General features: G+C 39.8%; 1 protein-coding gene across 4 annotated transcripts in view; it reads left to right on the top strand.

The window, feature by feature from the left end:
- ripor3 (RIPOR family member 3) overlaps window positions 1-25,316 on the top strand; it is a 207,591-nt gene that overhangs the window by 173,327 nt on the left and 8,948 nt on the right. For all 4 annotated transcript variants that reach the window (XM_080204443.1, XM_080204440.1, XM_080204439.1 and 1 more), the window contains 5 exons: window positions 2,172-2,334; window positions 6,127-6,262; window positions 12,258-12,419; window positions 15,775-15,933; window positions 19,221-19,423. In XM_080204443.1, coding sequence (XP_080060569.1) covers window positions 2,172-2,334; window positions 6,127-6,262; window positions 12,258-12,419; window positions 15,775-15,933; window positions 19,221-19,423 — 823 coding nt within the window. The remainder of the gene's footprint in view (window positions 1-2,171; window positions 2,335-6,126; window positions 6,263-12,257; window positions 12,420-15,774; window positions 15,934-19,220; window positions 19,424-25,316) is intronic.

Genomic DNA, 25,316 nt, shown 5'->3' with positions numbered 1-25,316 from the left:
AAGAGAATGACCAGGGAAGGTGTAAGGCCCATTATGGACTAGGGGGCAATCTATGGTTGGAGTCACAGGACATTGGTAGAATGTTGAAGGAAAACGTCACATGCAGCTTCATCCAAAAGAATGAGGATGAGACTGAGTTCCTGAGCAAATTGACATAGGGAGTGACAAGGTATTGGAGGTGCTGGCAAGCTTAAGTGGACAAATCTTCAGGTCCAGATGTTTCAGGCTGCTGTGGGAGGCAGTGGGAGGACATTGCAGGGATTCTGACCCAAATTTTTAATTCTTCTCTGGTCATGGTTGAGCTGCCAGATGACTGGGAACAACTAATGCGGTTCCACTATTTAAGAAGGATTGTAGAGATAAACCAGGGAACTATACATGAATGAGTCACATGTCAGTGGTAGGGAAACTATTGGAGAAAATTCTGAAGGAGAGAATCTATCTCCACTTGGAGAGGCCCAGGTTAATCAGAGATAGTCAGCATGGCTTTATCAGAAGGAGGTCATGCCTAACAAATTTGATTGAATTTTTTTGAGGAGATGACCAGGAATGTAGGTGAGGGTATTACAGTTGATGTAGTTTAGGGACAAAGAACAATACAGCACAGGAACAGTCCCTTCAAACCACCAAGCCTGATTCCTATCCGTCTGCTCGCCTTCCATTCATGTGTCTATAAAGATACATTTTGAATGTTGCTAACATGCCTACTTTCATCATCTCCATTGGCAGTGCATGCCAGGCACACACCATCCTCTAAACTTACCATCTCTCAACTTAAACCTATGCCTTCTTGCTGTCAATCCTTCTACCATGGGAAAAAGCTTGACTGTCCATCCAACCTATGCTTCTCATAATTTTGTACACTTCAATCAGCTCCTCAGCCTCCATCTTTCCAGTGAAAACAATCTGAGTTTATTCAACCTCTCCTTGTACCTGAAATTCTCCAGACCAGGCAACATCCTAATAAACCTTCTTTTCACACTTTCCAAAGCATCCATGTCCTTCTGGGGGTGTGGCAACCAGAACTGCAAGCGGCATTCCAAATGCAGCCTAAAGTGTTATGCAGCTGTAACATAACCTGCCAACTTTTATACTTGATGTTCCTGCTGATGAAGGCAAGCATGCTGTATGTCTTCATAACCACTTTAAACACCTATGTTGCCACTTTCAGGGACCCATGGACCTGTACACCCAGATCCCTCAGTATATCTGTGTTCCTAAGGGTTTTGCTATTTACTGTATAATTCGCATCTGAATTTGATCTTCAAAAATGCATCACTTCCACTTGTCTCTATTAATCTCCATCTGCCATTTCTCTGCAATCTGTCCAAGTCTGCAATTAATCTATATCCTGCAATATCTTTTGACAATCTTTTTCACTATCTGCAACTTCACCAATTTTTGTGTCATCTGCAAACTTGCTAATCAGAACACTTACATTCTCCTCCAGATCTTTTATATGTTACATGACTTAACTTTGAACTAAGTTTAATAAGTAATTAATGGGAGAATGTCACAAGTTCTGAAAAAAAAGGAGGGCTAAGAGCAAGATATCTTTTTTCAAAGTTACCCAGGGAGCACCTCTGACGGCAACTTTCCACATACAATATACACAATTAATAAGTGTGCATCTACTCCTCACCTACTGATGCTGTAACATTTATCCACAATTAACAGCAATACCATTAGCCTTGCCTTCAATTTGATGGAAAATGTTCATCTGATACCTTTTTCAGACAAGGTTATTAAAATAGGAAATAAATTAAAAGAACCAATTATATAGAGGACAGAACGACACAGCATGGAGATCAAATTAGAATGAATAACTGTTGTACAAGTAACATGGGCAGAATGGGATTCCTTCTGTACTGAAATTTCTGTGATTTAAGAATTAGATCTAGGAAAACACTCTCAGTTAATAAATGTTTAGTTTAGCATCTAGAGAAATCAGCATGCCCATAATCATTAGGCCAGCAGCTAATTAGACTACAGCATTTTGCACTTGTTTGCACAAGTTTAAAGTATTCCAAATCTACGACTTTAAGTGTTGTACAGAATTATGGATTTTCCTAATTTTAACTGCATTTTTAAATATTGATTTGAGTGGATCCTATTTTCAATTCTGTGCTTTGTTCCAATTTATTTTTCTTCCAAAATTTATCAATTGACAGGACTGGTACATACAATAGAAGCAATATTTGTCAGCATGACTTACTGACTAAGAATGGAGATTTAGGAATTAAAGCAACAGGAACCCTTGCCCTCACATCAGAAAATGTGTCTCTTGATCAAGTACTCTTGACTCACCTGCAGTTGTGCAGGAGACTTCTACAGGTAGGTAGGGTAAAATTAATTGCAATTATTTGTTCCCTCTCTTTTAGCCATTTGCATAATGCAAAACAGCTCATGAGTAAAGGAATCCCAGAATTCTTTGCTTTCTCTGAAAAAGATGGTTTTTGGAAGTTGACTGTATCCAGATATTCATATTAACAGAGGAAATAAAATCAGAAAATGCTGGAAAATCTCAGCAAGTCTGACACCATCTGTGGGGAGAGAATAGAGTAAGAAGTCTCTCAACACCAGGTTAAAGTCCAACAAGCTTATTTGATAGTAAACCCACAAGCTTTCAGAATGCTGTCCCTTCATCAGGTGAGAGGAAAGTTCTGATCAGAGAAGGGCGTATAAAGGCACACACAGTTTACAGAATACTCTCAGTTTACAGAATATTCTGTAAGCTGTGTGTGCCTTTATATGCCCTTCTCTGATCAGAACTTTCCTCTCACCTGATGAAGGAACAGCGTTCCAAAAGCTTGTGGGTTTATTATCAAATAAACTTGTTGGACTTTAACCTTGTTGTGAGATTTCTTACTGTGTTTACCCCAGTCCAACACTGGCATCTCCACATCGGGAGAGACTAGAGCCAATGTTTTTGAGTCTAGATTTCATCAGACCTAAGAGCAACGAGAATCAGCAGAGATCTATACTATTGGTGGAAGGGGGAGGAAGGGTGGAATGGGACAAAGGGAATGTAAGTGGGGATACAGAAGGCTGAGAAGGTGCTAAGAGTGTCCATTATTTAATCAGAATGTGGGAATGGCAGAACAGAGGTACAGATTGTTAAAACGCTGCCTAAGGAATGTGGCAGTTGCCCTGAAGGCACGTGAAGGGGTGTGGAAAGAAGGAGAGCTGGAATTAAGTGGAAAAGTAGAAGTGAAAATGAAGGATGATAAAATGGATGAATGATTGTTCAGTTCAGAAGTGAACCCTAACCCAAACTGGAGGAACAGCACCTCATCTTACATTTGGGCACTTTACAGCCTTCTGGACTGAACATGGAGTTCAGCAGCTTCAGAGGATGAACACTCTCTGCCACCTTCACTCCGTTTCCATTCATTTTATTCCATTTCATCGCATTCATCCATTTTATCATCCTCCTTTTTCACTTCTATTTCTCCACATCTCCATTCCAGCTCTCCTCCTTTCCACATCCTCCCTACCCCAAACCCCTTCAGTGCAACTGCCACATTCTTCAGGCGGTCCTTTAACAATCTGTACCTCTGTTCTGCCATTCTCGCATTCTAATCATTTAATGGACACTTTTTTTTAAGCACTTTCTCAGCCTTCTGTATCCTCATTTACATTCCTTTTGTCCATTCCACATACCACTTTCCCCCCCAACCCCCCACCCCAATTGTTTCTGTTTCAAATTCCAGCATCTGCAGTACTTAGCTTTCATTTTAAGAGAGAATGTTGAATTTTGTTATTAGTCTGTACTTAATTATGCTTCATGTCTTGACAAATCTAAAGGAAAGTTCTGCTTTTAGACTGATCTGACATGATTTATTTCATTTTACTTTGCAAAACTATACAGTTTAACCTCATTGATGCTAATTACTTCTGAAAGTGTAAAATGTTTTATATTTTCATTTTTAGAATAACTGTCTCAAGGATTTTCAAGTCTTAAAATATGAAAGTACAGAATACTAATGAAATATCACAGATAACAAGAGTTGGGTTACAGAATATGTTTAAATGTACTCCTAGCTTGTAAACTTTAAGTATACTGTTGCACATTTGGATCTGTGCTACTTCATTTCATATAAAATTGATTTACGCTTGCTTAGAATTTTCTATCTGCTTTAGGTTCTCAGAATTATATGTCTGAGGTAATGAAAGCTTCCCCATCCCTTTGATACGTGGGAATATTTTTCCTGTGGGTTTTCTGAAACAAGAGTAGTTACTACAAATTTCAAGTACCGTATTTTACTCTCAGATGTACATAATCTGAGGATAGTAGGCTGTAACCTTGATATATTTTATCCAGGCCTTAAATAGGAGGAAGGAAGGAAACAATTTAACGAATAATAAAAAAGGAATGATTATATGCAATAATCATTATAGATCCACATCAGGGGAAAAGTGATCATCCAGTTATTTATTATCCATATTGATACCTTGAAAGTGACAAAACAAAGCTTAAGGCTTAAACCTGACAGGCGCTGAGGCAGGCTCTTCAAAAAGCCCTCCTGGATGCCATGGGACTTCGTCCCAGTAAAACGAAAACACACAGCCCCTGTAACCCTCACCCACTCCACCAACTTCTCTTTTCAAACATGCCCCATCCCCTCAAGTTCTTTATATCCTTCCACAGCTCCTTCAGCACCCTCATACTTCCTATGCCAAACTCTGGAACTTCCATGCCCATGATCCGCTGTGCAATTTCTAGAACCAATGAACACCAGTGTAAAATGGGAGATCTAAATAAAAGATTTGAAAAATGCAATCCTTTGATCATTTTTCCACATGTTTGGAAACTATCCAGTCCTATGAAGTTTCAAAAACTATAAACCCTTGAAACCACATATTTTTGTCCACAAATGTAGTGAAATTGACCTCAGAGATCAGAGAGCCAGTTATTAGTCCAACAATGTTTTCTCTGGAGAATTGGTATTTTGTTATTCTATTAGATGTTTAGGCACTCTCTCAAGTGTACATGAGTCATCATTTCCAGAGGAAACATGATTTGATTGACAGCTCAGGTTCTCTGACAGAGCACAAGGGGGCATGAAGGAGGCCTTTTTAACTTGCCGTTAAAAGATTCACTGATGCATTTTTGTGTGCATGACTCCTTTAAGGGATTGTGAACCATGACTCTTTTTAAAAATCTCGCCTAACTTTGTAAAAATTATGGAGTAGTAGGAGTTACCAATCTCCACAATGGAGCTGGCTGGGTCAGGATTGCAGGCTTCTGACAAATTCTTTAAAATTAGACAGCCCGGGAATGGGGTTGTGAATCAGGACCCACCTGCCATTTTTAAAGGGCTCTTGTGTTAACTTGATGAAAGAACAGTACTCCTATTGTACTGGAATCGGCTGCCGGCAGTGGTGGTGGAGGCGGATTTGATAGGGTCTTTTAAAAGACTTTTGGATAAGTACATGGGACTTAGTAAAATAGAGGGTTATAGGTAAGTCTAGTAGGTAGGGATATGTTCGGCACAACTTGTGGGCCAAAGGGCCTGTTTGTGCTGTAGTTTTAGTATGTTCTCCTAGTTTGAAGAAAGAATTCACTAACTCCAAGAGTTTTGTCTGGACACCTTCTATAACATTAGCAGTAGTGTTATATCTTTCCTCATTTCCTCTTACATCTTTTGCACAGTTGACTAGATAATCCTCTCCTTACATTCAGCATGGTGAGACCGAACTCACTTCATTCCACTCTTTGCTACAACCTGTCCAGTTATAGCAAATTCATCTCTAGAAATGCCTATTTTACGAATAGTCTCCCAAGAATAGATTCAATGTCCCTCTTTGCCTCATCTCTATGCTTTCCTTTGATGACATCACTCCCAAACATGGATTCAGCTTCCACATATATACAGATGATATCCAATTCCAGCTCTCCACCAGAACTGTGCTATAAGACTGCTTACCCCATTTCCAATCAGAATGTAACAGATTCTGCATAACCTAACTCATGTGGTTTTAAAACATTGGTGAACTGTGTTATGTCAAAGCACAATAAATAAATATAATAAAATGCATAATGTTTAATCTATTTCACATTTTAAAAACAAAGGTGCCAAGCTAACTTGCTTTTTGGGGCTCACAATTTAATTTATATTTCAGAGATTTACATCAACTGGCTGTGTAGCTGCCGTTCAGAGTTGCATATTAGAGGAGCTCTCTCAACAGATCCTGGTACTGGAAAATATAGCTCACGTTTCTCACGAGGGGTCAGGGAATATTAAATCAGTGGAAGAAGGTTTGTATGAAATGACCATAATTATGGACTGCATGCCAGAATTCATCAGTGAGCACCATTGGAATGTTATGTTATGGAAAGAAAGATTTACACCACAAAAATATTTACAAGTTAGATGGGGGGGGCTGACATATTATGAAACAGGAAATATATCAGGGCTTCACTAGAATTACAGACAAAGGAAATCCTATTTTTAATTTATAGATTTCAACCCCTGGGTAATTTTGTAATGGATACTGAGATTTAAAAGTAAAAACTTTTTAACATTAGATACGGTTTTAGCATTTATTGTGGATATTTGCATTACCTTGTCCATTATTGTATAATATGATTTTCTAAAAATATCCTCAAAATAAGTAAATATTTCGTGGTTCATGGCTTTAAATTGCTTTGTTTTTATTGAAATGCCAGATCTATTCCATTTAGCTCATTTTTCATGATTAACTTGATTAACACAAATTGGCTCTTACAGCAGAATGCATCACCTCATTAGACGGAACAATATCAAGATGAATCATTTAAAAATGAAAATTACACTTAAAAAAATATTGTATTGCCTTATTGTTGTATTGTTCTTTGTTACAACCCCAGTTTAATGTCCTAACTGAACAAGAAGATACCAGAATGGGATCCCTGGCTCCAAAGATTGATTCTGTTCCTCCATGCTTTACAAAAGTTACACAGGACTGCTAATTAGGTTTAACAAGGGAAAAAACATTAAACATGAAAAAATTGGATTATGATGCAATACTCCTTTGACCCCTCTTACTTCAATGAATACAAAGATTTTAGGAATAACTTAGATTACTAAGTATATTTTAAGGTCCAATGGCCTCAGTAACACAATGCCTGTTTAGGCACACAGATTGGCTATGGTTGAAAGCACACACTCCGCTCTGAACTTAAGTTAGTGTCTGTGGATTTCTGTTCAGAATCCCTCCAGGTGACTGTCACGGAGTTTCCAAACTCCACTCCCAAAAGATAAACAAATTTAAAATCTTTATTTACAATAATGTTTCTTATTAGCAGCTTATATTCTGAAATCCAATCCAGGTTTTCCAAATGACAGTTTTAAACAAAGCTTCCACTCTACTTTTAACAGCAAATTCAGTCCGGGTTTTACACCAACCACTTTATGATTTCTTTGTCTTAACTGTTCACAATTGCTTTTACCCTTCTTTTACAGCTTTCAGTAAAATGGCATCAAACATTTGATTTACCTCTATCTGCTGTCCATTTTAAATCTTATTACTTCAATTGCCTCCAACTCCAAGCCCTTTGTTTGCTTTTCTTTGAATTCTTCTGAACAATACCTTGGTCTCTGTTTTCTTAACTTCTTTCCTTGACTGTACCTTGTTCCTAAGGAAGATTTCATGTTTTACAACTCCCTTGTCCTGTCCAGCTTTTACTGGCAGAATTGAGGGATGTTCACTCCCTGGTGCTCTGTCACCAACTGCAATTTTTCTAACTAAACCTAAAATTTAAATGTCTACCTTTTTAAGAGCCTCCAGCTGCTAAGCTATTCTTCACAATGTAACCCTCTCTAAGCACAAATTCATAGTTGGAATTGAAACCAGCTCCCACAGATACAAACACTTTTGTCCAACATGAATCTAACTAGAGAATTTTGCTCTTCTAGGCACGTAAGCGTTATATTAAACCCACTTAAAACTATACCTTATTTCTAATGTTTATGTGTAATACAAAACATTTATATAATGTCTGTATGTTTAATACAAATATAAATTCCATAAAACCACCTTTGCTTTCTTAACATCTTAAACTGACGACAGCATAATCCTGTGGTCCTAAAGACTAAACCCTAAAAACATATCAATAATATTTTGCTATTGTATAAACAACAATGGAAATTTGTTGCAAACATTGCAATAGTGCTTGTACTTAAAAAGTACTTAATTGCTGTAAATAGAACATCCTGAGGTTAATGGTGCTATATAAATATAAGTTTTTAGTTCTGGTGGGGAAGGGGGGGCTACGGGGGAGAACAAGTTGGCTTCCTGGCTCAACATCTCTTTACTGATGATTTTTATTTGGCTGTTTGTGGACATGGATAGCAAAGAGTTTGAGATGATTCCTTTAAATTGTTACCTTCTCATACCCTCTAGTGTTTTGCAAAGCCATAACTGACATTAGTTATGCAGATGATATTTTTGGGATACAACTTGTGCTATTGTCTATCAGGACTATAATAATAGCAATCTTTAGTTTTAGAAGTTAGATGGATAAAACCTAAAGGGTTGAAAATGGAAATTACAAGGAAATTTAGAATGACAAATGCCAAACTTTATACAAAACTTCAAATAATTAACATCTTATTTACAGTAGTTACTAAGCCAAGTGGCACCAAAAAGCCATGAAACTAGGATGATAGAAGGTCATATGCTTTGTATAAGTATGGAAGCTCTATAAATCTAGAAAGGTACAAGAAAGTGAGTTAATGTAGCTTTCCAAGTAAATATTTTGCTTCCTTTCCTTCTCTATCTCCTGACAGTCTGGTTGATCTTTGTTTGGTGTTAATCCCTGGTAAAAGACTCTTCCATGCATTCACATCATTATTCAAAAACCCTTTTGTCTGTCTTTAGCTAACATTAGGACATCTTGGGAGTGAGGTTCAATTGTTCACAATTCAGGGCAAGGATGTCCCTGTAAAAGTAAAGATGGCAAGATTTGGGAACTCTGAATGACGAGAAATTGTGAGCATAGTGAAAAAGAAGGAGGCACACACAAATTTTAGGAAATTGAAAACAGAAAAGACTTTTGTGGAATACAAAGAGAGCAGGAAAAAAACTTAAGCAGGAACTGAAGCAGGCTAAAAGGGCCCATGAAATGTTGGCAGACAGGATTAAGGAGAATCCCAATGTTTTTTATGCAAAGGAATAGGGTAGCTAGGGAAAGGGTAGGTCCGTTCAAGGACAGTGGAGGGAATTTGTGTTTGGAGCCAGATGAGGTGAGCAAGTTCCTTAATGAGTACTTTGCATCAGTATTCATGAAAGGAGAAGAATGTGGTGGGTGGGGAGTATAGAAAGGAGGTTGTTTACATTCTAGAACATTTTGAGAAAAAGGGAGGAGATATTGGAAGTTTTGAAAAACACTAAGGTGGACAAGTCGCCATGGACAGATAGGGTCTATCCCAGAATACTGAGAGGTGAGGAAAGAAATTGCTGAGGCCTTGGCAAAAATCTTTATATCCTCTTTAGCCACAGGTGATGTACCAGAGGATTGGAGCGTAGCTAAAATTGTTCCTCTGTTTAAAAAGGGCAGAAGAGACAACCCAGGAAATTACAGGCTTGAGAGCCTCAACAATGGTGGGGAAATTATTGTAGAAGATTCTTAAGGATAGGATGTACTTGCACCTGGAAGAGAATAGGCTTATTAACAAAAGGCAGCATGATTTTGTGAAGGGGAGGTCGTGTCTTACATCCTTGATTCAGTTCTTTGAGGAAGTGACAAGAAAAATTGACTAGGGCTGGGCAGTGGGTGTTGTATACATGGACATTAGTGAAGCTTTCAATAAGGTTCCTAATGGCAGGCTGATACGGAAGGTGAAGTTATAAGGGATCCAGGTGAGCTGGTAAGATGGATACAAAACTGGCTTGGGCATAGAACACAGTAAGAAGTCACACAACACCAGGTTAAAGTCCAACAATTTTGTTTGATAGTAAACCCTCAAGCTTTCGGAACACTGTTCCTTTGTCGAATGAACAGTGTTCTGAAAGCTTGTGGGCTTACTATCAAATAAACTTGTTGGACTTCAACCTGGTGTTGTGTGACTTCTTACTGTGTTTACCTCAGTAACGCTGGCATCTCCACATCTTGGGCATAAAAAGCAGAGAGTAGCAGTGGAAGGGCATTTTTCGAAGTGGCGGTCTGTGACAAATGGTGTTTCACAAGAATCAGTGTTGGGGTCTCTATTGTTTGTAATATATATGAATGTTTTGGAAGAAAATGTAGGTGGTCTGATTAGTAAATTTGCAGATGATACAAAAATTGGGGGAGTAGCAGATAGGAGGATTGTCTGAGGATACAGCAGAATAAATCAGCTGGAGACATGGGCTCAAAGATGGAATTTAACCCAGACAAATGTGAGGTGATGCAATTTGGAAGGTCTACTACAGTAAATGGTGGAGCCCTTAGAAATATTAGCATACAGAAAGATCTTGGCAGATTCACAGTTCTCTGAAGGTGGCAATTCAGGTGAACAAGGTGGTCAAGAAGGCATATGATCTGCTGGCTTTCATCAGTTGGGATGTTGAGTATAGGAATTGGAAAAATCATATTGCAATTGTATAAGACTTTGGTTAGGCTGCATTTGGAGTATTGTGTACAATTCTGGTTGCCACACTTCCGGAAGGATGTTGATGCATTGGAAAGGGTGCAGATTTATCAGGATGTTGCCTAGTTTGGTGGATATGGATTATGAAGAAAGGTTGAACAAACTTGGATTGTTTTCACTGGAGTGTCGGAGGATGAGGGGAGACCTGATAGATGACAGGCTTGGATACAGTGGATTGGCAGTCTTTTTTCCAGGGTTGAAGGGCCAGTTACTTGGGGGCATAAGTTGAACGTGAGAGGGGGAAAATTTGAGAGATGTAAGGGGCAAGTATTTCCACACACAAGGTATTGAATGCCTGGAATATTCTGCAGGAGGAGATAATTGAACAGATTCTATGGCAATGATCAAGAGGCATCTGGATAGATACCTGAACAGGCAGGGAGTAGATGCATATGGACACACAGAAGCAAGAAAATATTAAATTAGATCTGTGCTGGCATAGACTTGATGGGTCAAAGGGCATTTCCCTGTTCTGTTTTTCTTTGTTAAGTACTGAACTTTCTGGCAGGCAATTCTTCATCATTGTGTATTGGAGAGTCTGCTTCAATTTAACATTCTTTATTGCTCTTTCTAGAATTAGACTTGCCAGAATTTACTCAGGGCTGGATCCTGCTTGTGCAAGATGTCGTTTACTCTTGCAACACTTTAATATATTTCGATCATGTCCAAAGCTGGCTAATTTCTGGTCCCTGTGTTCTTAAATTTTTCATACATGTGGAAAATCTATTGATATTAACCATATTATTGATACTTTGGTGTAATTCCTGATGAAATAGCTGTAGATCATCACCTCAGTGTTTGCATATCAACTTACCTTATTCAATTCAAAGTCTAAGGCTCCACTCTCACTTGCAATGGGTCAAGGAGGTGATGTTTCTTAAACCTTAAAAGATTAAATATAAACCACATAGATAATTTAAAAATTTGATTGAGTATGGCAACCATTTGTTCATCATTCTGATAACATTTTTTTTTCCTCTGAGCTGAATAATTCTATTAATTGCCAAAAGTTATGTTTGGCTTTGTGAAACTATTAATGCCTAGATCTTATATTTTAAAATTTCAACTGGTTCTCATTCCCTTTAAGTTGCGTTGTTTGATAGCTTGTCTACACCTGGACTTGATTTATTTTCTTCCTTTTGTTGTTGAAACATTTCAAGTTTTAACCATCTAGTAAATTATACCTGACAAAGATATTCAAAGCTTGTTTTTGCATGATTTATGCATTCTAGGAGTTCATCACTCATCTTCTGTCTTCAGTAGCATTAACTAATAAAGCTTTTGTTGCCTACTTATAAATGCAGTCTACAAAAGCAGTTTAGCATTATTGACAGTATTATTCTTTGAATGATCAGCAACATAATGTGAATCATTGTAGAAGTGATGGTTTTAATCTGGGAAACACTCTGGGCTTTACAAAGTCAATTGCCACTTTAGTTCATTAAGTAAATCAAAATTCCTGTGACAAGTGGATCAGTGGATGATTTATAGGGACATGGTGTTTTTTTTCTTTTAAAAAAAGGGTGTCTCATTAAAAACCCACATTGACATTTCTGTTGCATTGAAAGATGAACAGTATGTTTAAAACTCCTTTCAGAAATTACTCTAATATAAATTGCATTTTAACATTTTTGATTTCAGTCATTCCAAAATCAAAGATGGGGAAATCAGTCCTATCATTCTGGGGTAAATGCACAGAGACAGATTGTGTTTTATATCTATCAGCGGAGAAGTTCCTGACACAACTAAGAAATTGTTATACACAGAAAGTGGCTGCAAGGTACCCAGGACAGACTGAAAGAGGTAAACATGAACTAAAAACAGTTTAACAAAAAAAATTCATAATGCTCGCGTAATAAAGTCAAAATAAAATTAAGATACTTTCTTGTAAACTGCTCTTGACAAAATTTACTGTATAGTTCTGGTCACCCTATTATAGAAAATATATTATTGAACTAGAAAGATCGCAGAAAAGATTTACTAGGATGCTATCGGGACTTGATAGTTCGAGTTATAAGGAGAAGCTGGATAGGCTGGGACTTTTTTCTCTGGAGCGTAAAAGGCTGAGGGGTGATCTTACAGAGGTCTATAAAATAATGAGGGGCATAGATCAGCTAGATAATCAATATCTTTTCCCAAAGGTAGGGGAGTCTAAAACTAGAGGGCATTGGTTTAAGGTGAAAGGGGAGAGATACAAAAGTGTCCAGAGGGGCAATTTTTTTCACGCAGAGGGCGGTAAGTGTCTGGAACAAGCTGCCAGAGATAGTAATAGAGACAGGTACAATTTTGTCTTTTAAAAAATGTTTAGACAGTCACATGGGTAAGATACATACAGAGGGATATGGGCCAAACACGTTCAACGGAGACTACCTTAGGTGTTTAAAAAAAGGGCAGCATGGCCAAGTTAGGCTGAAGAGCCTGTTTCCATGCTATAAATCTATGACTAATTCATGCAACTTGATGGGACAATTAAACATGTAAGTTGCTTTCTTCATGTGACTGGAATTTTATTTTTGGAACGTATGAATAGGAATAGGCCATTCAGCTCCTTGAACCTGTTCCACCATTCAAATCGATCATGACATGATATATCCTAACCCCATTTGGCTCCAGATTACTTCCTATTCTTCACTAGATGAAATCAACTGAGCTGAAACTTGAAGTTTAAGCTGGTATCTACTGCTTTTTAAGAGAATTCCACGCTTCTACCACCCTTTATAAAGAAATAGTTTTTAACTTCTCTCCTGTCCTGGATTCCCCCACCATGGACAAAGTTTCTACCCTCTCTACTCCATTAATTTTTTCATTAAACCCCCTACAAATATCCATTAACCTTCTATATTCCAGGGAATGCAAGGCTAATTTATATAAATTTTCTACATGATTTAACCCTTCGAGCTCAGAATGCTACAGTTCTTCAGGTGTGGTCTAAACAAGGCTTTCTAGAGCTGTAGCAGAACTTCCTCCTTTTTTATATTCTAACCTGCTAGGTATAAAGATTAATGTTTCATGAGCCTTTTTAAATATTTTTGCACCTGACCATTACATTCCAGTGAAATGGTCACTTATGTCTCTTTTGACCTCCCCTATTCCTATATGTTCCCCATTTAAATAATCTATTCTTTTTTGGTCAAAAATTGGTAAACTTAGTCTTAACTGTCTTGAAATCCTTCTATCCCAGATTTACCTTTCACTTTAAAATTGTCAAGACATTGATAATTCTGTTCCTGTCAATTCTACCTATAATGATATCAACCTTCGGGTCATTTGCAAACTTGGATTTGTAATTCTCTGTTGCGAATATAATACTGAGGTCAGGCAGTAACCGTGCAGAGGGAAAAACAGAGTTAACCTTTCTTCAGGTAATTGACCTGAAACATCAGTTTTTTTTTCCGCAACTACTGCTTGACCTGAATATTATTAGATGTTTTGTTTGTTTTTAGATTTTCACTATCTTTGTATTTTGCTTTTGGTTCTTTATTTATTAGTGACATAATGCATGGTGAAATGTTGAGGCCCCAACCTTAAATACTAATTATTGCTGAAAAAAAGTGACACACAATCACTTACATACAGGAATATGAGGGGGGTGGGGGTGGATGAGGGTTGGTAGAAACAAGCTATTGAGCTGGATGATCAACCTGATCATCATAAATGAAGGAGCAGGCTCAAAGGACTGAATGGCTTACTCCCATTTCTATATTCTGTTTCTGAGAGAATCATGCTGATTGGCAAGTTGATTCTGGTTGAGGCATTGCCATGGAAGATGCACCAGGGAACTAATGACCCTGTGCTTTTGTTATAAATATTAACTGTCCATTTTTGTTACCAAATCCAATTACATTCCACTTTACAATGGTTCTACCCTTCAGAATTCTAGCATCAAAATAAAAATTGCAGAACATTTTAGTGTTACCTTCATAAAAACATATTGCACTAAAGGTTAAGGTAATCACTTTCACTCAGCTGTATTAAAAGAGATTGCACATATTGGATTTTTAAAGCACAAAGTGTATAAAACAAGCCAGTACATATATATGAAGGGGCCAGAATTAACCTGCCCTTTCACATTCACTGATGACTCACTTGCTTTGCATTTCTACAGTCTTATGTATTTCTTCTTTTCTTCAAATGTTTATGACGGAGAGAAGGGCTGGGAACATTGATTACAAAGTATAGGAGTTAGATGTTTTCTAATGTGATATACCATTCATTGATTCAACAAAACAACTTGTGTTGAAACTGTGAAAATATGTGTCCTTCAGATAGTGTGGGAGTAAACTACAAGAAGTTACAACAGACAAGGACAGCTATAATGTTATACAGCAGAGAATATAGTGTTTATTGAGACTGAGCAGTTATCAAGTTTAATCACACTAAAACTTTAGATTCAGGTCCGAGTCAAACAACATTAAGAAAAATTGTTCGGCGTTTTAGAGAAATTCAATAAACAAAAATGTCAGCAACATTATGATTCAAGTCAAAGTGGATTAGTCTGGAGTAGACAATTATGAAAAGGAAATGAATTACCAAGGTCTATAACTATTTTGCCGAGATACCAAAATGTAACTGTTTCTACCTTTCTACATAAATCATAATTCTCCTGTCCTTGGTGTCACATTACTTTTTCCTTATAGCTGGGTTCATGAACTATGTCGAAGGAAAACTTACTGATTGCCTCCTACCACAGACAGGGCTTTAACAGGTAGCACAGTGGTTAGCACTGCTGCCACACTGCACCAGGAACCTGGGTTCAATTCCAGCTTGGGTGAATGTCTGTGCAGAGGCTAAACGTTCTCCTCATCTCTGCATGGGTTTGCTCCCACAGTCCAAAAGAAATTGGCTATGCTAAATTCTCCCTCCAATGTACCTGAACAGGTGCTGGAGAGTGGTGACTAGCAGATTTTCACAGTAACTTTATTGCAGTATTAATGTAAGCCTACATGTGACACTAATAAAAAAAAAGATAGCGAGTCAAGCTATTGCCGATGGTTGGATGCCCCTCCCCCATTAAACTGTGGCAAGGATGAATTCCTTTTTGAAGGTTGATCACAAATGGATTTCTAGTTGATCTTACATTGTCATACAACTTTTCTCAAAACAGTCTGTAATAACATATTAAGTCTTTAAATTTTTCCTTTTTTAATGCTTTTGTAAGTATTCAGAACACTACTGCACCAGATTGTCAGCTGTTGTGAATTACTGCTCTGTCCTAATGTCTCTGAGGAAGTGGTGACAGTCTTCCAGTTTTTCAATTATGTAAAAAAGTTCAAAATTACTCAGCTGGGAACACATCTGACCAGACTTGCAAAGGAAGGTAAGAGAAAATGTTACTTGTTTGTACTAATACTGGAATGTGTAGTTATTAATTTAACAGAAATTTATGAACTAATGCAATTATGTTTGAATTACAAGATTTTTTGGCTGCAATTGTGTCAAGTTGTAAATACGTCAAACAAATTTCAATGGATTAAGACTAAAGTTTAAACATACAATAGCCATAATTTCTCAAAGTACTTTAGAATTGGATGAATTGGATCTGCACTTCAGACTGAATGCTAATCAATGTTGCCATTCTTAGGACCTTACCACAGCAAGACCCTTTTATCTACCTCCTAAGATTCAACCAAAACATACAATTTTTCAGTCAAAACTTTATCTGTGATGCCCATGCATTACCCCACATTATACATGGCTGTGATGTTTAATGCGGATATGTACATCAGTGAAATCTAATCTGAGACAGGGAAAGCTGCAAAGTCACAAACAAAACAAACGTTTACACTATTGACTAATTAGCAAAATGAAAGTTGATAATTTGCTCATTAGTTCCACATCAATGTGTGTACAACAATTTACAGCACTGTACAAATATTGCTATACAAGATACAGTATAAAGGTCTCATAGCTATAAGCAGGTATGACACAAACCACTAATTGGAGCTGTTAATTATATGGTTTAACCTGTGCATTATGTCTTGAGTTGTCATTAGAAAGCAGACCTACATTAAAAAACGTGGATGCAAACATATGAAGCTTTTGGAATCATCTGCATTTTAAGATCTAGCAACTAAGAAGAATCTTCCAGTTTTATGCTAGGTATTTGGGCCATTCATAGATATAGTCACTGCACAAAACAATAGCATCTCTAATACATCTGTTAAGTAGGATTTCCTCACTAATATCTAGGAATAAATCTGAACAATTAGCAAAAGTGACACGATCTCGATATTTTCAGAATGAAATGCTGTTGGGAACTTCAGTCTTTTGGCTAAGATCAAGCATGGGATCAAACCCAAGATTAGGTGTCATGCCTATTCTTGATGCGGATGTGCCGGCGTTGGACTGGGGTAAACACAGTAAAAAGTCTGACAACACCAGGTTTTAGTCCAACCGATTTATTTGATAGTAAACTCACAAGCTTTCGAGGGGACTGCCTCTTCGTCAGGTGAATGGAGAGTTCTGGCCTCGGACAGAGCATATAAAGCACAGACAGTTTAGAGATTACTGATTAGAATGCGAATCTTTACACCTAACCTGCTGTTCAAGTCCTAAAGTGGCCGACAATGTGTGTGGAAGGAGCACTGATCACAGGTTAAAGAGATGTGTATTGTCTCCAGACAGCACAGTGAGTGAGGTTTTGCAAACCCAGGCAAGTCACGGGGGTTACAGATAGTGTGACATATTCAGATTTGCATTCTAATCAGTAATCTCTAAACTGTCTGTGCTTTATATGCTCTGTCCATTTTCAGTAAAGCAGCTGAGAAAGGGTGGGGGCCAAGACTATGATAAAAACCATGGCCAGAATTTTACAGACCCTCTCGTCCAGTAGGATATTATGGTCCCGTCAAAGTAAACGACAGTTTAAATGGCCTGCCACATCCGGTGGAAAAGGAGACACTGATGAGGCTGTAAAATCCTGGCCCATATTTTGTTCTTGATTTATAAAATTGCACCATGAAAGAGTACTGTATTACTCACTAATTAAATAGGATAATGATTCCAAATGATTAGATAGGAAGCTGACTCCGAGCTCTTTTGAGCAAAACCAGAATAAATTGACAATGAACAAACATTTGCACGCACCGCCACCCTCCTACCACACCCACCAGCAGATTTTTTTTTTGCAGATTCATATAGCTTAGCTGATTCAGAGGTGTTTCAAATTATTCAAACTTCTGTACATCAATAATTAAATGTATGAGCACAAAATTTGTATGACTTTGAAAAAACAGGACAGAGAGAGGGTTCACGTGATGAGAGATTTGGAAAATTAAAGAGAAAGGATGAAGTATTAACGTAGAGTAGTGTTACAAGTAATGATAACTAGAATATGACAGGAAGACACAGAGCATACAATGTAAGCTTGATCACCAAACAATGTCAAATAAGGAAAAAAACAGTGAAAAGGTATAATTAAAAGTTTCTTCTCTGAATGCTCACTGGGTTCAGAATAAGATGGATTTCTTAGGAACACAAATAGAAATTAATTAGCATGATATGTTAGCCATAACACAGATGTGGTTGCAAGGTAACCAAGACAAACCTCAATATTCAAGGATATTTGACATTGTGAGTGAATGGGAGAAAAGGAAAAACGAGCAGGGGAAGCTCTATTAATAAAAGGATGAGATCAATACAAGATAATGATCATGATTTGGAAGGTCAAGTTGTAGAATTAGTTTAGGTGGAGATAAAGAACAACAAAGGAGGGTGTGGCTAGTTTATAAACCTCCAAATCTTGGCTACACTGTAAAACTATATGTGAATCAGGAAATAATGGGGACTTTGATGAAAGGTACTAAAATAATTGAGGGCAATTTTAACCTTCGTATAGTTTGGATGAACCAAGTTGGCAAAGGTCACCTAAAGGATGATTCATAGAATATATTTGGGACAGTTCCTTAGCTTAATACATTTTGGAACCAACCAAGAAGCAGGTTATATTACACCTGGTCATATGTAATGAGGCAGGATTAATGATCTCATAGTAAAGGATCCTTTAGGCATGAGTGATTAGAACATGCTAGAATTTCACATTCTGTTTGAGGGTTGAAAATCTGCGTCTAAAACTATTGTCGTAAAATATCAGATATTCCATTTAAAACAGAGAAGAGGATGATTTTTTTCCCTGGGGTCATTAGACATGGAATTCTCTTCTCTAATGAATGTTGGAGATTGGATCTAGGTATTGCTAGCCAGGACAGCATTTGTTGCCCATCCCTAACTACATTTGAACTGAGTGGCTTGCTAGGCCATTTCAGAGGACAATTAAGAGTCAACCCCTGATGGGGGTTTGGAGTTGCATGTGGCAAGAGAGGTATGGATGGCAGATTTCCATCCCTAAAGATGAGTCTTTATGATAATTGATCGTAGTTTCATGGCAAACATTACGAAACAAGTTATTTATGATCGCGCTGAATGGCAGAGGAGCAGGCTTGAGAAGCCGAATGTTTTCTAAAATAATAGGAGTAGACCACTTAGAAAATTATCATTTCTTAAAAATAATCCTTTTATGAAATTGCATATGTAAAGACCAAGAAATAACATGAATTATTCAGCACTTTGCCATTTTTTATTCTTTTGGTTCTTTTATGTTTTTAGTATTTCTTCCTGAGGCTCTACAAACAGAGCTGAAGATGAAGACACTGAAAAAGTTAAAAGAAAAGTTAGTCTCTGAGCTACAGCCTCTGCACCAAACCTTACAGGCAATCAGTATTCTTCAGTTAGATGAGAACCCCAAGGTGACACAAGCTGTAACCTCATTCCTTCGCAGTGCTTTAGCAAATAGTATTTTTAGAGCAAAGGTAAGCAATGATCGTTCTTATGCTGTGAATATATTGTATTTTAAAAAAGGACAAAAATATAACATTTACTGTATTCTATTTTGAGCTGGACTTATGAATAATGCAAATCAGCTAACTGGAACTTAAAGCCATTAATAACATGTACTTTAGAGAAAGATATGGTGTGAATGTGAAAACTATGAAAGAATTGAACTCAAAATATTTCCACATTTTAGTCTCCTTGTAAAATAGAAGCAAGTTTACAGTGAGCAGATAAAAACAGAGGGCCTATTTTAAAATGGAAATAGGTTTCCACATATTTATTAAAAGAACCATAACTTTTCCTACATTACAATAGCACTTACATTTCATAAGAACATAAGAAATAGGAGCAGGAGTAGGCCATCCAGCCCTTCGAGCCTGTCCCGCCATTCAATAAGATCATGGCTGATCTGTCGTGGCTCAGTTCCACATTCCCGCCCTCTCCCCATAACCCTTAATCCCCTCCCTTATCAAAAACCCATCAACCCGTGTCTTAAAAATATTTAGCGAGGTAGCCTCCACCACTTCAACGGGCAGAGAATTCCAGAGATTCACCACCCTTTGAGTGAAGAAGTTCCTCCTCAACTCCGTTCTAAACCGCCCCCCCCTTTATCTTGAGGCTGTGCCCCCTAGTCCTATTATCCTTTCTGAGCGGGAAGAGTCTCTCCACCTCTATCCTATCCATCCCATTCATCATCTTATATGTCTCAATGAGATCTCCCCTCATTCTTCTAAACTCTAATGAGTACAAGCCTAGTTTATTCAGCCTCTCCTCATAGCTCAACCCCCTCAACTTTGGCATCAGCCTAGTAAACCTCCTCTGCACCCCCTCCAAGGCCAAAATATCCTTGCGTAAGTACGGCGCCCAAAACTGCACACAGTACTCCAGCTGCGGCCTCACCAATGCCCTATACAGCCGCAGCAAGACCTCCCTACTTTTATATTCAATCCCCCTCGCTATGAAGGCCAGCATCCCATTCGCCTTCCTGACCACCTGCTGCACCTGCAAGCTGGGTTTTTGCGACTCATGCACAAGGACCCCGAGGTCCCTCTGCACCGTCGCCTGCTGCAGTTTTTCTCCACGTAAGTGATAATCCTTCCTACCATTATTCCTACCAAAGTGGACCACCTCGCACTTGCCAACATTAAATTCCATTTGCCATTTCCTGGCCCATTCGCCCAGCCTATCTAGATCCTTCTGTAGACTCTCCACGCCCTCCGCACAATTTGCCTTTCCTCCAATCTTGGTGTCATCAGCAAATTTCGACACCCTACACTCGGTTCCCTCCTCCAGATCATCTATATAAATGGTAAATAGCTGAGGCCCCTGCACCGACCCCTGAGGCACTCCACTAGTCACCAACCGCCAATCCGAATAGCACCCATTGACCCCCACTCTCTGCCTCCTATTTGACAACCAATCCTCTATCCACGCTAACACCCTACCCCCAACTCCCTGTCCCCTGACCTTCTGCAATAACCTCCTGTGAGGTACCTTGTCAAACGCCTTCTGAAAATCCAGAAAGACCACATCCACCGGCTCTCCTCTATTCACCGCCCTAGACACATCCTCATAGAACTCCAGTAAATTTGTCAGACACGACTTCCCTTTAACGAAACCGTGCTGCGTCTGCTCTATCAAGCAATTCCTCTCAAGATGCCTCGCTATTTCCTCCTTGATGACGGATTCTAACATTTTACCTACAACAGACGTTAAACTAACCAGCCTATAATTCCCTGCCTTTTGCCTGGCACCCTTCTTAAACAACGGCGTAACATTAGCCGCTTTCCAATCTTCCGGCACTTCCCCTGAATCCAGCGACGTCTGGAAAATAACCACCAAGGCATCCACTATCACTTCCGCCATTTCTTTCAGAACCCTTGGATGCATTCCATCCGGTCCTGGCGACTTGTCCACAATCAGTCCCTCCAGTCTGTCGAGCACCTCCTCTCTAGTAACAGTAATGTCATTAAGACCCTCCAGTCCTACCACCTTTCCATCTCTAACACCCGGCAAATTATTCACGTCCTCCTCCGTGAAGACAGAAACAAAAAAGTTATTCAGGACCTCAGCCATATCCCCATCCCCTACCACTAAGTCCCCCTTCTCATCCTCTAAGGGACCAACGTTCACCCTAGCCAGCCTCTTCCTTTTTATGTATTTATAAAAACTCTTGCTTTCCTTTTTTATAAAAACTCTTGCTTTCCTTTTTTATATTAAGCGCAAGCCCAGCTTCATAGTTTCTCCTACCCTTCTTTATCATCTTCTTTGTCAATCTTTGTTGACATTTAAACCTCTCCCAATCCTCTTCTCGCCCACTACTCTTTGCTACTCTAAACGCCTCCGCTTTTAATTTAACACTTTCCTTCACCTCCTTCGTTATCCACGGCTTATTACCTCTCCTCCTACTGTCCTTTTTGACCATTGGAATAAATTTCTGCTGAGCACCAAGAAAGATCTCCTTAAAGATCCTCCACTGCTCCTCAGCAGACCTACCTTCCAACGCGCTCCCCCAGTCCACATTCACCAATTCTTCTCTCATCCTACCGTACTCCCCTCTGTTCAAATGAAGGACGCGCGTCCAGGAACCCACTTTCTCCTCCTCCATCTGCACCAGAAACTCCACCATACAATGATCACTCTCCCCAAGAGGATCCTTCACCGCAAGGTCCCTAATTCTACCAGCCTCATTACATAGCACCAGATCCAAGATAGCTCGCTCCCTCGTCGGCTCCAACACACACTGTTCGAGGAAACTATCCCGGCAGCATTCCAAGAACTCCTCCTCGAGCCCACCGCGTCCAATATGGGTCGACCAATCTATATGTAGATTGAAATCCCCCGTAACTACGGCTGTCCCATTCCTGCATGCTGCACTTATTTGCACGTTATCAGCCCGCCCCACCTCCAGATCATTATTTGGGGGCCTATAGATGATACCCACCAGCGTCTTCCTCCCTTTGCTGTTCCTAATCTCTACCCACAACGATTCCGCTTTCTGCTCCTTGGCTCCAATATCATCCCTTGCTACCACCCTGATGCTATCCTTAATCAGCAGAGCTATACCCCCCCTTTTCCCTCCTGCCTATCCTTCCTAAACACTTGATATCCCTGGACATTCAGCTCCCAGTCCCTGTCACCTTGCAGCCACGTCTCTGTAATGGCCACCAGATCATATCCATTTGTGCTGATCTGCGCCACCAGCTCATCCACTTTATTCCAAATGCTTCGTGCATTCAGGTAAAGTGCCTTCATCCCAGCCTTCACCTGGACCCTATTTGCCGTAACGCCACCAACCATACTCACGCCCTCTACTCCCTCTATTATTGGGACATCCTCGGCCTCTTCCCTTACCTGTACCCTCTCCTCAACTTTAGCCCCCGTAACATCACCTACCCTTGCACCCTCCCCCCCACTAATTAGTTTAAAGCCCTGTCTACAGTCCTCTTTACTCTATTCGCCAGCACTCTGGTCCCAGCACGGTTCAGACCAACCCCATCCCGCCTGAACAGGTCCCACCCAACCCAATACTGATGCCAATGCCCCATAAATTCAAACCCATTCTTCCCACACCAATCCCTGAGCCACCCATTCACTTCCTTAATCCTATCTACCCTACGCCCGTCTGCACTCGGTTCAGGCAGTAGCCCAGAGATAACTACCTTGTCGGTTCTACTCTTTAATTCCATTCCCAGCTTCTCATACTCCCTCCCCAGATCCTCAGTTCGCATTTTGCCTACGTCGTCGGCACCCACATGTACCACAACGACCGGATTCTCACCCTCCCACTCCAGGTTCCTCTGCAGCCCAGATGCGACATCCTGGACCTGAGCACCAGGCAGACAACACACCCTTCTGTGCACTTTGTCATTGTGACAAAGGACAGTGTCAATACCCTTCACCCTACTATCCCCAATCACTACTACATTCCTTTTCACCTTCTCCTTGCCTATTTCAAAAAGTATTTCATGGACTAAATGCTTTGAGACACCTAGTGATCGTGAAAAGCACTATAAATGCAAGTTTTTTATTTAGCGAGTTACACTGAAGGAACTCAATAACAAAATGAAATAATCAAAGAGAAAATCAGGAGAAAAAGAACAAAGAACAACACAGCACGGGAAACAGGCCCTTCGGCCTAACGAGCCTACGCCGCCATCTTAGCAAAGCATTTTCCTACACCTACCTTGACCCGTGTGCATGCGTATGGTACTCCCATTGGAAACCAGATTCAGGGGAGAATAATTTAGGGACAATTTGTTATACCAATCAGCCTAACAGCACATCTTTGGGGTGTGGGAGGAAACCGGAGCACCCGGAGGAAACCCTTGCAACCACAGGGAGAATGCGCAAACTCCCACAGGCACTGGCCCAAATCCATGTATCTGCACAGCTAACAGTGATAGTCACTGAGCTGTTGTGGTGCCCATCTGCTGGTCCAGTTTTAAGCACACACAACGACGCAAAGTACTAGGCCACTCTCGAAACATCCAACAGCAGCCCACACACAACCCACCGTGTGCATGCTCCTCGTTAGACAACAAGGTGGACCGACACACCTGCGGAGTAAAAGAGACAAAACATCAACACGTGTAGCATTAGATTTCCAGTAACGTCCCGAGGCTCTGACCCTTTTTAAAACCATCTCCTATAACCCTCCATCCCTGTTTCACTCATGTGCCTAAGTAAACCTTAAACAAGTCCAGCGTGCCTGCCTCCACCGCCTTACTTAGTAGCACATTCCATACCCCCTGTGTGAAAAACCTCCCCCTGGTATCCAAATTATACTTCTCCCCCCTCACCCTTAGCTCGTGACCCCTCGTGATATTTGTCTCCAATCTAGGAAAAAGCCTGCCACTGCCTGTTTACTCTATCTATACCCTTCATTATTTTATACACCTCTATCAGATCCCTCCTTAATCTCCACCTTTCTAAGGAAAAGAGCCCCATTTACCCAATCTTTCCTCATAACCCAGTCCTTCCATACCAGGCAGCATCCTGGTAAACCTCCTCTGCACACTCTCCAGGGTCTCCATGTCCTTCCGGTAGTAAGGTGACCAGAACTGGACGCAGTACTCAAAATGCAGTCTAACCAACGTTCTGTACAACTGTAGCATTAGACGCCAGCTCTTATACTCTATACCCCTTCCTATAAAGACTAGCATTCCATAAGCTTTCTTTGCAACCTTCTCCACCTGGGTTGCCACCTTCAGAGACTTGTGCACTTGCACTCCCAGGTTCCTCTGCATTTCTATACACTTAATTGGTCTACCCTTTATCATGTAACTCCTCCCTGCATTATTCCTTCCAAAATGCATCACCTCGCATTTATCAGGATTAAATTCCATCTGCCATCTATCTGCCCAATATACCAGCCTATCTATATCCTGCTGTGTCACCTGACAATCCTCCTCGCTATCCACCAATCCTGCCATCTTGGTGTCATCTGCAAACTTGCTGATCACACCATGTACACCCTCTTCCAAGTCATTTACATATATTACAAAGAGAAGAGGTCCCAGTACTGAGCCCTGCAGCACACCACTGGTGACAGACCGCCAGCTAGAAAAGGACCCTTGCACTACTACTCTGTCTCCTGTTGCCTAGCCAGTTTTCAATCCATCTAGATACCTGTCCCTGTATCCCATGTGCCTTAACCTTTTCTACCAGCCTACCATGAGGGACTTTGTCAAACGCCTTACTGAAATCCATATAGATGACATCAACGGCTTGTCCATCATCAACCGTTTTTGTCACCTCCTCAAAAAATTCTACCAGATGCATAAGGCAAGACCTCCCCTGAACGAAGCTATGCTGCGTATCCCTAATCAGATTGCAACGCTCCAAATGCTTATACATCCTATCCCTAAG

Source organism: Carcharhinus amblyrhynchos, chromosome 16, assembly GCF_965287045.1.
Source record: "Carcharhinus amblyrhynchos chromosome 16, sCarAmb.v2.hapA, whole genome shotgun sequence".
Lineage (NCBI taxonomy): Eukaryota > Metazoa > Chordata > Chondrichthyes > Carcharhiniformes > Carcharhinidae > Carcharhinus > Carcharhinus amblyrhynchos.
The sequence above is the reverse complement of the archived record's forward strand: the minus strand, read 5'-3'. Positions and strand labels throughout refer to the sequence as shown.